The 16,733-nt window shown below is 38.3% G+C and overlaps 1 protein-coding gene across 15 annotated transcripts in view; it reads right to left on the reverse strand.

Annotated features, from left to right (window-relative positions):
- LRRFIP2 (LRR binding FLII interacting protein 2) overlaps nt 1-16,733 on the reverse strand; it is a 104,864-nt gene that overhangs the window by 71,547 nt on the left and 16,584 nt on the right. For 14 of the 15 annotated variants that reach the window (XM_045798266.2, XM_045798264.2, XM_045798259.2 and 11 more), the window contains exon 2: nt 13,445-13,587. In XM_045798266.2, coding sequence (XP_045654222.1) covers nt 13,445-13,534 — 90 coding nt within the window. In that variant the 5' untranslated portion in view covers nt 13,535-13,587. Of the gene's footprint in view, nt 1-13,444; nt 13,588-13,823; nt 13,972-16,733 lie in introns of those variants that run through there. The other variant, XM_045798253.2, reaches the window with a different exon arrangement.

Below are 16,733 nucleotides of genomic sequence, written 5' to 3' on the forward strand. Positions count from 1 at the left end.
AAGGGCGCCTGGGTGGCTCAGTCAGTGGGCATCGGACTCTTGGTTTCAGCTCAGGTCATGATCTCAGGGTCCTGGGATCAAGCCCCCCCATCGGGTTCCCCACTCAGGGTAAGTCTGCTTGAAGATTCTGTCCCTCTACCCCTCCCACCACTTGCATGTGCACCCACGCACATGCACTCTCTACCCCCCCCAAATAACCTTACAAGAAAAAGAACTTTGGGGGGGCCGCCTGGGTGGCTCAGTGGGTTAAGCATCTGACTCTTGATTTTGACTAAGGTCGTGATCTCAGAGTTGTGAGATTGAGCCCTGTAACCAGCTCCACACTGGGGTTGGAGCCTGCTAAATCTCTCTTCCTCTCCCTCTGCCCCTCCCCTGCTCACGCTTGCTCTCTCTCTCTCAAATAAAACCATTTTTAAAATTATCCAGAAAGAACTTCTAGGAAAAGCTGAGAACTAACCACATATGGTTTGAGTACTTCTACATTACGGACTTTTCCTTTACCATCAGGATTTTGTATTATGTTCTTCCGGAATTTAAGAAGAAAAAATGACTTTGTGAGCTAAGATGGCAGCATATGGACCCTATGCTTACCCGTCCCTAGAACACAACTGGATAACTATCAAATCATTCTGAATACCCATAAAATGGACCTGAGAACTGACAGAACAAACTGCACAACTAGAGGAAGAGAAGAAGCCACATCGAGGAAGCTGGAATTTAAATAAAAACATGAGAAAAGAAAAAAGAAAAGAAAAGAGAAGAGAAAAAAGGAAAAAGAAAAGAGAAGAAAAAAGAGAAAAAGAGGATGAGATGCAATAAAAAATATAAATCATTCCATTTTAAAATGTGTAAAGGATTTGAACAGACATTTCTGTAAAGAAGATATACAAATGGCCAATAAGCACATAAAAAGATACTCAACACATTAGCCATTAGGGAAAGGCAAATCAAAACCACAGTGAGATACTTCACACCCATTAAGATGGCTAAAATAAAAAAAAAAATTTAAACAGAAAATAACTAATGTTGGCAAAGATGTGGAGAAATCAGAACCCTTACACACTAGAAAGATAAAATGGTATAGCCACTATTCCAAACAGTTTAGCAGTTCTTTAAAACATCAAACATAGACCGTAAAGACCTCATCTTCTAGGAAATAGGCTCTGCTTCCCTATTTTCCAATCTCCAGAAATGGAAATCTTGTCACACTTATTCAGGACCCAAGGTCTCAGGGCCTCATACTTCCTAACCAAATATTCCTTTACAATATCCCTTGATTTTCCATTTCCAACCACCTTTGATTTCCATTCCAACAGACTCCCCCTCTTCCAAGCAGGCTCTTAACACTTTCAGCTAGAATACTTCATTTCCTAATTCTAACCTCACTTTCTCCATTCTCACTCTCCTCCTCCCTTGCTATTCCACACTACCCACTGCTGAATGACTCTGCCTGAAACACCAAGGAACAAGTGAGGTAAAATAATATATGATTAGCCATAATGTATCTTGTGGTGTCCAATGCCCAAAAGCACCCTTACACAAATTTGGATTCTGTTACTCTTTAAGTAAAATAAACATAGAAGAACAGGCTAAAATAAACTCACAGTGACTACCAGTGGCATTCCAAATAAGAAACTCAACTGAAACCAATCCTGCTGGGGCACTTGGGTGGCTCAGTGGGTTGAGTGTCTGCCTTCCGCTCAGGTCATGATCCCAGCGTCCTAGGATGGAGCCCTGCATTAGGCACCCCATTCAGCGGGGAGTCTACTTCTCCCTCTGCCCCTCCCCCCCCACTTATACTCTCACTCTCTCTCAAATAAATAATAAATAAAATCTTCAAAAAAAAATCCTATTATAAATCTTCCATCTGTCCGGTGGGTCTGCAAGTAAGGTAAGATCCATCCGATCCACTGAACAGTGCTCACTGTTTCCTTGGAATAAAATTCACAAGTCAGATTTCATTTAGGACTGTTATTTGAAGGAAAAAAAGGTTATGTTAATTTAAAAAAAAATAGTTTTAGGGGTGCCTGGGTGGTTCAGTCAGTTAAGCATCCAACTCGATCTCATCTCAGGGTTGTAAATTCAAATCCCACACTGGGCTCAAAAAAAAAAAAAGTTTTAATCCATCACCCTAAGATTCAAAGGCAAGAGAATGATAAGTCATATAACTTAATATAAATATAAAACATATATAAGCATATCCCTCCTTTCTCTCTCTCTCTCTCCCTCTCTCTCTCTCTCTCTCTCTCTCTCTCACACACACACACACACACACACCCCATGCTACGATGTGAAATCCATCTTCCCCAGGGATCTTGCTTCAACTATGTGATCTCTCTTCTCCATCTTCACTCTCTCCTCTATTGCCTTGTTCTTCTCATTATATAGGTTCAGACTCCCTCTCATCTTTCAAAAACAAATAAAAACAAACAATCCCATCCTGGATCGATTCTGCCTTGTCTTCTTTTCATAGTCAACTTTTCTTACACCTCCTCCTCACTTCCTGCTCTCTCCATGTGACTGCATTCTGGCTTCTGCCCAAATCATTTTACTGAAATTGCTCCTAGCAAGCCACTAATGACCTCTAACTACCAAACCCAATAGGATTTTTCTATTCTTACCTCATTTGTCCTTTCTGGACTTCCAACTTCCCTGACCACTCAACTTCTTCTTAAAATTCTCATCTCTTGGCTTTCTGCAATACTAATCTCCCAGTTTTACTCCTAACTCTCCAACCTCTCTTTCTCAGAATTTATCATAAGCTCCAAAGTTTTGGGGCTTGATCTCCCTTTTCACTCTACGCTCTCCCTCCCTCCCCCACCCCCACTGTGATACTGATTATCTGCAAATCTTTATGTCCAACTCAGACTTTTCTCCCACAGTCCTGATCCAACTGGCTATTAACCACTGAGGCTGTCCCACTGGAACCTCAGACTCAATGTATCACAAATTGAATTTATAATCTTTCCCTGCAACTTCCTCTTCCTCTTTATATTCCTTGGTAGCTGTCCACTTATCCAAAAACTGAGATAAGAATCGTCATAGGCTCCTCTTTTATTACCCTCCGCCCACATTTTCAGTAACCAAACCTCAACTACATAGCTCCCTTCAAGATTCTCTCTCTTTACTATTCTTTCCATCCAAACTTTCCTCTCCATTCTCACTATTACTGCCTTAATTTAGGCTCTTGGCACCTCTTGCCAAGATGGCTAGAGCAGCATCCCAGCTAGTTTTCTGCCTCCTACCAGTCATTCTCCATATGGTGGCTAAAGCAATGATACTACGAGTCAAACCTGAAAAATCTTTTACTCTTAAATGGCTCCTCCACAGTTTCCAAAATCAGATTTAAACTCCTCAGCACACAAATCCCTTCATGACTGGCCCTACAGTCTCTCCAGCATCATCTCCTCCCACTACCCAATCTCTCTCCAGCCATACTGAGCCATTATTCTGGCAGCTTCCCACATGGTTCTACTTGTTTCACACCCGCACGCCTATTGAGCACTTAGAAAACAATACACAAAAACCCATAAAACAATACTATTTGTGGAGATATGTATTCGAACTTTTATAATACAGACAGGAAGGAAATCTTGTGATTTTATTATAGTTGTTCACTGTTGGGTATAGGGCGGTGGAAAGAGAGGCCTAGGAAGTGAAAATAGGGCCCTAAAATTCATTTATAATGTCTTCTTTCTTCCTTATCTTTTTTAACCTGAAGCAATTATCACAAAACCCTGATATCAGTTAATGTTGGGCGGTAGACTCATGAGTAGTTATACTATTATCAAAACCTTCCTGCACTTAATATTTTCAAAGAGAAGTACATGAAAACACACACTCGAATGACTTTAAAAGAAGGGGAACCTCTAGCTTTAAAATTCTGTCCTTGGGGCGCCTGGGTGGCTCAGTCGTTAAGCATCTGCCTTCGGCTCAGGGCGTGATCCCAGCATTCTGGGATCGAGCCCCACGTCAGGCTCTTCCGCTGGGAGCCTGCTTTTTCCTCTCCCACTCCCCCTGCTTGTGTTTCCTCTCTTGCTGGCTGTCTCTATCTCTGTCAAATAAATAAATAAAATCTTTAAAAAAATAAAAAAATAAAAAAATAATAAAATTCTGTCCTACTGTAATCAGGTAACACTTTTCAAGAGAGCCAAATTAAAATTTCATAATTGAGGGGTGCCTGGGTGGATCAGTAGGTTAAGCTGCTGACTCGTTTGATTTCGGCTCAGGTCATGATCTCAGGGTCCTGGGATCTAGCCCCATGTCAGCTCCACACTCAGCGAGGAGTCTGCTTGAGAATCTACCTCCCTCTCCTTTTGCCCCTCTCCCCATTCACTTGCATGCGCTGGCTCTCCCTCTCTCTAAAATAAATCAATCTTAAAAAAATATTTTTAAAAATTCCGTAATATGACAGAAATGCACTTAGTCAAGCCAAGTGCAGAGCTGCCAGCTTGCATGTATACCTATAATATAAAACCCATGCAACTGGTGTAAGAAATACAAAAAATAATCTGTATCTTTACAGGCTATGTTTTAATTTCAATAAATGTGTAATACAAAATTCTACAAAGTGAAACATTCAAGGAAAATGACTAATTCAGGTAGCTAAGACTCAGAGTTTACTGTGTTTAATTTTGTTTATTTTTCCATGACACTCATGCCAAAAGAACCCTGAAAGACAAATTAAGAGACATAATATTTATTGTGTTGCTATGGTTTCCAGACTAACAAAACCATTACTCAATTTCTTAGCAACTTCCCTTTAGTAAAAATCTCAGGTGCCATTTTTCTTAATTAGATCTTACAATATAATTATGATTGACTACTTTTTAAAAAGCTTTTCGTAGTTGAAAACCAACTATATAAATTTTTCTGAGTACAAACACCTATTTGTATTAGATAAAAATCTAGGTATTTTAAGCCCTTTTCTTCTGATGTCATGATGTCAAACAACTGTATCTTCCTTTTACTCAGAGACCTTTTGATAGCAAAATATTCTTTTGGAATGAGAGAGGAAATTTAAGATTATAGACTATATTACTCAGATCAGAATACAACCTAATAAATAGACAGCTAAGGAGAATTGAAATTCTGGATCTGCAGGGACATCTAACCAAAGGAGAAAATGTGAATCATAGTTCTCATAGAAATACTTTGGGGGAAGAAAAAGGGTATTGCCAATAATGTCTTCACATTTAGGTTACTGATACTGTGCTATTTGAATATTTTTCTCCAAATTCCTCTAAGTCACAGGAATGGTGAAGATTATGACAACTGAATGCTATACCAAATATTCTTCAATCACACGGACATAAAACTCAGTCTTTTTTTTTTTTTAAGATTTTATTTATTTATTTATTTGTTTGTTTGTTTGTTTGACAGAGACAGAGAGAGAGAGAGAGAGAGAGAGACAGCCAGCAAGAGAGGGAACACAAGCAGGGAGAGGGGGAAAGGAAGAAGCAGGCTCCCAGCAGAGCAGGGAGCCCGATGCCGGGCTTGATCCCAGAACCCTGGGATCACGCCCAGCGCCAAAGGCAAACGCTTAATGACTGAACTACCCAGGCGCCCCAAGACATAAAACTCAGTCTTGTTAATTCTGGCTAGAGGAACAAATCAAGGAAAAGTGAGAGAGAGTGAAACTGGCCATCACAGAGCCAGAGCTCTGACTTAGTTCCAGGGGTGAATGGGGGAAAAATGGAGAAAAGTCTGCACGAAATGGGAATTGACTAAATTCATACACTAATGCCACTGGAAGGAATTCTAAATGACTAAAAACAACAACTTAGATTTGCTCTTTCAAAGGATATGTCTAATAAAGACGTAAGCACAAAGGGGGAGAATTTTAACTGGGGCGAAATTTTTAAAAATCACTCTTCATAACTCTAAAAAATTAATTTACATTTCATAATTTTTTATAAATTTTTGTGTACCACCATTGAGAACACTCAAAAGCATTTTAAATAAGAGTAATTATGCCTCCTGTGGAGTTAGCTTTCCAGACAAATCTGATTTGCACAGAACAGTCTGAACCAAGCACAAAAGGATGACCAAAAAAGTGTCAGAATTAAGACTCAAGACTTGACCTTGAAATCCTGGAATGCCTTAGGATTCAGCCTGAGGAGTGATTATTTTCAACTCTACACTTCCTCCCTAGACAAATTTCATCCACATTCACAATTTCAATTACCTTCTACATGCTCACAGGTCTCAATGTTTATCTACAGCCCAGACCTCTCCTTGGATTTCTTGATCCACATCCGCAAACTGCCTCTTCAGTCTCGACTTAGATGCCTCACAGGCATGTTAAACACACAACACATAAAACTAAGTCCGTGATCCTCCCTCTTCAAGATTCCTCCCCACTCAAATGTCCCCTACCACCACCCAGAAGCACAATCCAAACTTTCCCCTCTCTAAACACAGACACTCCCTGAGCATCGACTACTTACATCTCCGTCCCAACCATCTCCCACCATCCCCACTGCTGTCCCTCTGGGCCGGGCCCCCACTGCCTCTGCAAGTCTCACAACTCATCTCCTCGAATCCACTAATGTCCTTTCTGTTATAATCTCCAATCTGCACTGAAGTCATCCTTTTAAGGCACAGATCTGATCATGTCATACCCCTGCCCAAAACCCTTCAATGTTTTTCCATTGCTCTTAGGACACAGACCAATTCCTAAATACGGTCTAGAACCTGTAACAGAGTTCCCAACTACTGACTATTTGGGCCAGGTAATTCTTTGTTGTGGGGAGCTGTCCTGTGCAGTGTAGGATGTGTATGAGCAGCCCTGGTCCCTACCCACAAACACCAGGAGCGCACCCCTCCTCCTGTTATGACAGACAAAAATATCTCCACACATTGCCAAATGTCCTGTGGGGAACAAAATCACCCTTGGTTGAGAACCACTGGCTTATATGATCTGGCTCCTGGCTACCCTCCTCCTTGCTGTGCATGTTAGTGTTAACAGTGATCTCATAGAAGGCACAACAGTTTACAAGCATAGGAGCCTAAGCACAAATTTCAGCCTTACCTTTCTAGCTACATGACCTTGGGCAAGTTACTTCACTTCTCCATGCCCTGCATTCATAGTTGATAAAATAAAGAACTTAGGACAGTGACTGGTATGTAATATGAGCTCAGTAATCAGTACATGTTAGCTGTTGTTACTATTCCTCGAATTCTCCATACTCTTTCAGACTCAAAAGCTTGTAACACATTCTTCCCTCTGACTGGAAAGCTCTTTTCCTCATCTGACAATTCTTTCCCCTCAATAATTCCATTCATCCTTCAGAAATCAGCTGAAAGGGCACCTCCTCAGGGAAGCCTTCCCAAAGCCCCCAAACATGTCAAGTCCCCCATCACACACTTTTTAATAAAATCATTTACTGTCCACTCAAAGCACTTAACACAGTTGTAAATAAATAGATCACTGTATTTCCTCAATTCTAAGACAGCCACTGTGACGTACACTGACAATCACAGCTTTCAAGACAGAAATTACCATGTTAAATGCAGACATTAATTTTGAAGAAAAAAGGGAGCTGAAAATTGAACAACTAGTCCATTCTGTAACTCCTTATTTAATGTCTAGTTCCCCCTATAGATTCTAAGCTCCATGAGGGCAAGGAATATGTTAGACCTGTCCACTGCCTATCCCTCACATCTGACAGAGTAGTTGCAGAGAACAGATGCTCAAAAAACATTTATTGAATGAATGACATTCAAAATTTGTGTAGTTTTTTAACTCTATTCCTTTTTCTTTCTTTTTTTCCCCCTTAGGGCTCCACACCCAGCATGAGCCCAATGCAGGACTTGAACTCATGACCCTGAGATCAAGACCTGAGCTGAGATCAACACCCGAATGTGTAACCAATTGAGCAACCCAGGCGCCCTTTTAAACTCTATTCTTAAATGAAAGATGGTATTAACAACCATAAGTATTGTGATTATGGTAATTCTTTGCATTTTCAAAAGCTGCTATCTTTACCAAGTTTTTTATCCTTAATTTGCCAAGCCCTAAACATGAATAAATTACTCAAGTAAAATAGTGAGGTAACTATGAGATTAGTTCTACCAAGGTATCATGGTTATCATTCCATAAAACAATAACACTGGACAGTATCTTTTAAACTAAGCACAATTCTTGCCTTTATATCCTTCTGTTCAGGCTGCTAATTAATACATAATCAAAACCTGCAAATTTCTGGTTCTCACTACTAGAGGCCTGGGATGGCTGTTACTGCCATAGGCAGCAAAATGAAATCCAACCAAGTGTCCATCAACAGATAAATGGATAAACAAAATGTAACATATACATACAGTGGAAAATTATTCAGCCTTAAAAAAGGAATGAAGTTATTTGAAGGGGGAAGGAATGAAGTTCTGATACATACTACAACATAGATGAATCTTGAAGTTATTATGCTAAGTGAAAAAAGCCAAAAGGAAAAATACTGTGTAATTCCACTTACATGGAATATTCAGAACTAGACAAATTCACAGAGACATAAAGTAGATTAAAGGTTACCAAGATCTGGAAGGGGGGGATGGGGAGTTATTACTTAATGGTTACAGTTTCTGTCTGGGGTGATGAAAAGGTTTTAGAAATAGACAGTGGTGATGGTTGCACAACATTGTAAATGCAATGAATGCCACTGAATTGTAGTCTGAAAATAGTTAAAATGGCAAATTTTGTTATACATATTATAATCACAACTTTTAAAAAATTAATATCATAAACTACCCAAAACCATTGAATTGTACATTTCAAATGGATGAAATAAATTTCAACAAAGCTATTTTAAAAAATCTGGGGGCGCCTGGGTGGCTCAGTGAGTTAAGTGTCCAACTCTTGATTTTGGCTCAGGTCATGTATCAGGCTACATGATATCAGTCTACTTGAGGATTCTCTCTCCTTCTCTTCTGCCCCTCCCCCCACTCATGCACTCTCGCTCTCAATAAATAAATCTTTTTTTAAAAAAATGAAATCTGAAAGTCCTTGCAGCCACAAATGCCAAAAAGTCATAAAAGCTTCCTTTCTTCTTTATTTCAAGTAGGTGTATGCACCCAATATGTCTACATGTACATTCTGCTCAACAACAAAAGTCTCTGAACAGTCCATTTGCTAAACTCCAACACCTATAAAAGATGATCAATTTCTATGCTTGTCATTGATCCTTTAGATTTAAGAGAACTGTGCATTATGAGCATGAATCTCTTTGGGTCCTGGAACTCAAGGGAACTCAAAGAATTTTAGAGCTAGAAGGGCTTTCAGATCATAAGATCCAAAAATAAGCAACATTCTGATAACTTCCATTTGGAAAGATGTACATGGAACATGTTTTCTTCATATTTGCAGTTCTAAAACAAGGAGATCAGTAATATTCCAGGCTTCTGTGATGCCTTGGAAAAGACTGCTATCCCTTCAAAAGGCTTAATTTCTTTTCCTGGGAACGCTCACCATAATATTTGCCAAACTAACTGCAGTAAGGTGGCATAAGTAGCTTCCATGCTACCCTCATCTTTCTCCTTTGGAGAGCTAGCTGCCTAAAGGTTCCCAATTTGATACACTCCATGCTTTCAGTAAAGTTTGACTTAAAGTCAATTGCATTTCCCCCAAACCTTTGCAACAATCGAAGCCAAAGGAGCAAGAAAAAAAAAACAAACCATGTGGATTGGTCCTGACACCTGAGAGGACTTGCTGGTGACCCCTTCTGACACTGCTCCTCCGAGCTCTTCCAAGAGCTGTGACAGCCCATGCTCCCCTCACAGAGCAGCAACACACCTACTACAGACGGGACAGGGCTTCTAAATCCATCCACATTACTGACTTCACAGAACAGTCTTCAAACATCCAAACATCTTTTTAAAATGTACACAGGTCTTACAAAACGAAGACTTCTGTAGATGGGTAGTGATAATGGTTGCACAACAATGTGAATGTACTTAAGGCCATAGAATCCTACACTTCTAAAAATGGGTAAGTTTTATGTTATGTATGTTTACCACAATGTACTCAGTTCCATATTTTACATGCAAATTATCCAGTTTGCAGAATATGTTTATGCCTTTTGTTTCTTTTCCTTCTCATTCTCTGTAGTTCCCTGACTTGGGGCCAACTGAGGAGCAAAGAAACCTGACATTTCTTTGTAACCAGGAGGAAAAAGAGGTTATTTTTATTTATGGCATTCCCTGTCTACCTCAAAAAACAATATGAAGTGAGAAAAGACAAACTGTTGAGATTTAAAAACTAAAAAGGGAGGATTAAGCTATTTGCCGTTTTTAATCATTAAGGGAGTTCTGTTCTGTTTGGTTTCTTCCCAATTTCAAGCATGTGTTTTTTGTGAAAGGGATGATCATATAGGAGAAAATAAGGATTAGGGGCAATCTGCAAATGTCAACCATGTAATGTATGAATGCATAACTGAGAATGAGATATGAAAACATTAAAGGAAAAGAATCACAAGAACTATATGAAGGAATTATTAAAACTGCTAAACCTATTATTTCCTCTAAAGTTTTCAAACTACTACATCACACATTAGGCACTCATGCAAATAAAAATCTTGAATCTTAATGAAAACTGGACCTTTCATATTGAAGGTTAAGCTGAGACTTTTGACCAGGTTATTAAGAGTTGGCATATTCAGGGGCGCCTGGGTGGCACAGCGGTTAAGCGTCTGCCTTCGGCTCAGGGCGTGATCCCGGCGTTATGGGATCGAGCCCCACATCAGGCTCCTCCACTATGAGCCTGCTTCTTCCTCTCCCACTCCCCCTGCTTGTGTTCCCTCTCTCGCTGGCTGTCTCTATCTCTGTCGAATAAATAAATTAAAAAAATCTTTAAAAAAAAAAAAAAAGAGTTGGCATATTCATATTCAGAGCTCTGAAAACAGAAATAAAAACTAAAAATACTGGCCTTTTACATCCTTTTATAATAATAACTTTTATTATTATAATTTGTGATTTAGTAACTATATTAAACTAAGTTATTTCATAGCAAAATAATAATGTACAGGGAGGAAAACAACCTGTAGGTATAAAAAACTGACCATAGAATCTTCTCTGTATTTTGTTTTCGGGTTTTTTGGTTTGTTTTTTGTTGTTGTTGTTGCTGTTTTTGTTTTTTTCTTCTCTGCATTTTGGTTCATGGTTCCCAAATCTGACTGGCCATCAAGATCCCCCAAGAAGAAAAGTGTGTGTGTGTCTGTGTGCATGCATGCACGCACACGCACTTAAATACAGGTTTCTGAGCTCAACTCCCACAGACTCTGATTTAGCAAGGCCTGGGACTCCATACATTGAAGAAGTTCCCTGAGGGTCTCTGGTGATCAACCTTATTTTAGAACACCTATCTTAATAAATTTCTTTTTTAAAAAAGACTATTTTACCTCTAGTCTCACTTTCAATTCTGACTTATTACTAGGCAACAAAATAGCCCACTGCAAATCTAACATTATGATAAAGGTTTACGTGCTTTGTCCTTTAATTATTACAACAGCCCTGTAATACAGGAAGACAATATTATTTCCATTTCACAGATGAGAAAACTGAAGTCCATAGTAGTTACTTAACAAAATTACTCAACTAGCAACTAGTAGAGGCAGGATTAAAAGCCACACTTAGAACTCTCCAAAGCCAGCCTCTTCTGGAATCAGTATAGTATAGGAGAATGAACAATGGCTTTACGTAGCTGAATTTGAGCCCCAGCTCTGTTATCTTTTACACATTTATTTCTCAGCTTTGTCTGTTTCCTCATCTGTAACTAAGGCTAATAATAATACCTATCCTTCCTAACTCACAAGGTTATTATGAGACTCAAGATGTACAAGCACTTTCAAAATCATGAATAGTTACCAAAAAACAAACTACTGATGGGGGAGTTGGAGAATACTGAGAAACAGCACAGCACAGCAAGTAATTAAATGCTCAGACCTTGGAGCCAGACTTCATTTGTTTGAACCCAAGCTCTGCTATTTTCTGGCTGTGTGACCTTAGGAAAGATACTTAACTCTTCTGTGCAATGGTTTCTTTGTTAAAATGGAGATAATAAAACCAATCTCAGAATTCTGTGAAGATTAAATGAATTAATGCAGTTTAAATGTGTAGAAGTGTTTGTCACATAGAAAGCACTCAAGTGTTAAATGTTTAGAATGCACCACTTTTGCAAACAAAGCATCACAGAGCCAAAAAAAGAGTTCAAATATTTAGTGACAGTACAAAAAAGCCTAGAAGGTGCCAACATTTTCTCTCCTTATAGAAATCTGGGTAAATCCCTCTAATTTGGGAAGTAAACATTTTGAGTAGTTTCAGTTTTAAAATAACACTATGTGGCTTCCAAAAGGCTTCATTTGAGCAAATACTTAAGATCCTTGTATCTCATTTTCACTTCATTTTAAACTATCTTTTACCCTTTTATCTGAAAATATCTCGCTTGATTTTTTAAAAGTGATTTTGTTAAAGTATCACAAGCTTGTCAACAGTTTTTAGACAACTTTATTTTGCTTCAAACATCCCTCTACAGAATTTGACTTCTAATTCAAAAGCTAACTGAGCAGCTTACCAGAGGAAAAATGTAACAATGAGCTGGATCAAAAAGAGACTGTATAATATGTCAAAAGGAAATAGCACTAGTCCTAAATGAGCTATTTTACTAAGAATAACAAAGAGGAAGTGGTGAGGGACCAATCCTCACAAAAAGAATATAATTTAATAATGTTCTAACCAATTCTTGTACCAGATTAATTTATGGTCAGGTCTGCAGCTGCAGATAGAGTCAGAGTCTGAAACAAAGTTGGCACCTCACTAAGAAATCACAGCTGGGAGTTATCTTAAATTTCCAATATGTAACAGGAAATGTTGCCAGTGATTCAATAGGTGACAACCCTTTCCATTTTTTTCTTTCTTCTGAGTTGTCAACAAACCAAAACAAAAATGCTCCAGAAGCTCTGGTACTAGCTGAAAGTTAAACATAAAAATTCCACTGCAATATTTCAAAAAACAGCTAAAACAACTGAATCTGGGTGGACACCAAATAAGGACTATTTTGTCAACATTTATACAGTACCTCCTGGATTATGTTAACTGTATAGCCCACAGTGTTTCTATAATACAGTTATCATATTTTCTACATTCTAATTACCTGAAGTTTCAATACTGAAGATTAATTATAAACTTCTAAACATTACAGGTACCTACCTAAAGTAATTCACAAAAAATAAAATGAAAAATTAATTTTAGATAAGAGCAACAGATATCCAAATAGAGATGGTAACTACATTTTATTCTAATACAGTATTTAGAGGCCAGATGTAACACCTTATTCACAGTAAACATACTGAAACCAGCTCAGTGAATCAAAGTCTATATATATATCTCCCCTCAGCACTTTTACAATGTTCCCAACTGTGCAACTCAATGTTGAGAGGGGGTTTTCCAGACACACCTCTCTGGCAATGTTACTCAAAGCTTCATCTTCTGCAGAAAATCGGTCTTTTACAGGCGTCCTTTTCCTTCCAGAACCAGGAGTCCCCATATTGTCTTCTTAATAGTTTTTAACCGTGAAATGTGATTTCACTGTTTTCGGCCCTGAAATAAACAGAAACAGAATTAACTTAGGATGCTTCTCTTTGTACCATTTTAAAGCTCCTTTATACATTCACTTTTAGAAAAGAGAAATTGCATTTATGTATTTACATATAACTTAGTCACCAAATACTTTTCCCTCACTGTCAAATTATTCCAACAAATTTTAGAATATTTAAGTTTATACTTATTATTAAACTTCCCAATTCTTTTTTACCATGCTACCCACAGACAGTAACCTGTAAGAATGTGTTGTAGGTGCACCCAGGTGGCTCAATCAGTTCAGTGGCCGAATCTTGATTTCAGCTCAGGGTTGGGAGATGGAGCCCTGCCTTAGGCTATGGGCTTGGCAAGGAGTCCGCTGAAGATTCTTTCCCTCGGCCTCCCTTCCCTCACCCCCCACCCCTCCACCCCCCACTCGCATAATCGCAGGGATGCACGTGCTCTCTCTCAAATAAATAAATAAGTCTTAAAAAAAAGAACATGTTGTAACATTAGCCTCAGAAAACTGCAGTCAGCAGTAATTCTACTTAGCAGTTTAAAATTACTACGGCTATTTCTAAAACTCATTTCCATCCCAGAGCAAAAAACATTTCAGCAAAGTCATTCATTCTAAAGCTCTGAAAGAACATATTCAAGAAATTTTAATACAGAACCTTAAACTTACAAAGATAAGTTGGCTTTTTAGTGTAATTTAAAAAACAATTCCAATTAAACTATTACCACATAAAAGAACAACTGAAGGTTTATTATTCTGCAATTAACAATTACCAACACTGTCCATGCAACAAATAATCTGAGTGCCTGTTACTGCCAGGTACTGTGGAAAGTGCCAAAGATACGGTGACAAACAAAACTGATGTAGGCCAACGATTAAGAATATATCTATGGATCTATTATTGTTGCTGTTATTATGAAATAGACTCATTTTTACAAAAAAAAAAGAAGAAAAATTCATCTGCCAGGATTAAATAAGGATAATAAAGATCATCTGACCTTCCAAACATGTGGTATTTGAAATTAAAGATTCCCATAAGAAAATGCATCCTAATTTGCATGACCTCCCTCTCTCCTATACACATTCCTAAGAAGTACAGCTCATTTAGCAAAATACCCATTAACTTAAAAAAATTTTTTTCCTAGCTTTAACAAAATAAACTGGTGAAATTTCATTAAACCGTGAGTCACAAAGGAATTCTCAAGTAAGTTTGTCCCAGTTAGAATGAACTACATTAAAACTCCAAGTGACTTTAATGTGTTGGAATTTACTTGTTTCAGGCAAAATAAAACAGAACCACTTATCAAGTCACTCTTCCAAAGAAAGTCTTCTCCAATGAAAATTCAGGCCATTCCCCTCTTATCTGACACCATTTCCTACTCCCACATAGCTAGCATGCTATGTTTGTCAATCAGAATGAAGACTGATGATAGTTCATTACTCTGCCATAGAAAATCTATCTGGACGATAAGAAAGGACTCCTTCAAATGGAAACGAAGAGAAGGAATGTATGTCTGAAGGCAGCAGCTGAGAAGTCCCAGTCACAAATCAGGACAATTTCTGAAAAGCTCAGTGTTGTTTTTTCAGAAGTCTCCCACCACTCTCACCCTCAGCATCATTTTAAAGACCATATACTTAATAGTAATAACGTACAAGATTAGTCACCTACTGAGAAAAAAAGCAGCATGTAGTACTTTTCTCTTCAAAGACTGGAGTGACAATTTGATGCACAGTAGTTATCACCCAATATTCGTCCTTCAGCCAGCCTTCCAAAGACACATTCAAAGACAGTTCACAAAAACAGGAAACAAAAGGAGGCATTTTCTAATTCCAGGAACATAAAAATAATTACAGAAGAAGAAATAAAGATTTTATCAAAAGTTTAACAGCAGTTCCGTTAGGAGGAAAGAATTATGGCTGCACTTTTTCTTCTTCTTGATTTTCTAACATTCCAATAACATTGGGGAAAGAGAGATGCATCAATCAATCAATCCATCCATCCATCCAGATCCAAGGCTCAAAGAAAAAAGTGGCCCCAAAGTGGATCACACCCAAATTAGGGTATGGTATACAGCTGAGACATACTATCTGAAGCCACTGTTGGTAGCACTCTTTTGAATGGATTTCTGTCTCCTCTTTTTCCATAATTCATTTCCTTCTTTCTCAACAAATACTGCCTTAAACCTCAGACCTGCCAGGATACTTCTAGCACACAGATTTACAAAGAATTATTTTTCTTAAAAATGCCTCAAAGCAAAACTCTAAAAAAGGCTCCAGGCTAGCCAGCCCTGAGAGAAAGATGACAAGAAAAGAGACAGAGGCACAGGATAAATAGGAAATGGGAACAACTTCCTGTCTTCCTTATCCTTCTTGTCCTATCTATAGAGAAAATCTAGGGGTTTACATGACACACATTGGCCAGGTCCTGTCACCTTTTTCAGGTGTACACGAGGCAGATCAACCATTACCTCTGTCAAAAAACAATCTAATGTTTTTGAAAGAATTACATGATCTGTACTATGTAGTCAGACATCCCTACTAATATTAGAAAAAGTAAAAGGTTTTCAGCTCCTATGCAATCTATCTTTAAAATGACAAAAATAAGGATATAGACTCAAAAGATGATCTCAATTAGATTATTTCCAGTTTCTGATCCTAAAGGACTTCCAGTAAGTTGCTATTGCAAGGTTTCCTCAAGAATACTTTTCTTCAGGAGCCGTGTTAATCTCTTCCAGCTTTTCCTTGGTTGTATTGACCAAACTAAGAGCCAAACCTTTACATCCACTGACAAAAACAAAACTGCCCACATTTTGTCAAGTCCATTACCCAGACAATGTCAAGTTGTTATTCTCCACATGGTTTCGTCATTAAGGATCTGTCTACCTACAGGAAAGAAGGGAAGTACTTTCAAGGATGTTGTGAAATAGAAACCTTCCATGATAGATATATCAACAAGGCTTTCTTTTCTCCAATGAGCTTCTCACATAATACATTTCTGAAAAATAGGAATTTTGCCACATTAAGTGGCACTTCAATCGTGATATTGTTCACTCTTGTGAGAACAGAATGGGTATGTAATATCAGTATGTCACATTCTAAATATAGCACACTTAGAGAGTTCTGTCTGGATCCCAATAGTTGCAGTTCCCTA

The sequence above is a fragment of the Ursus americanus genome, chromosome 20, assembly GCF_024610735.1.
Source record: "Ursus americanus isolate L20-20 chromosome 20, mUrsAme1.1.p, whole genome shotgun sequence".
NCBI classification, from domain to species: Eukaryota; Metazoa; Chordata; class Mammalia; order Carnivora; family Ursidae; genus Ursus; species Ursus americanus.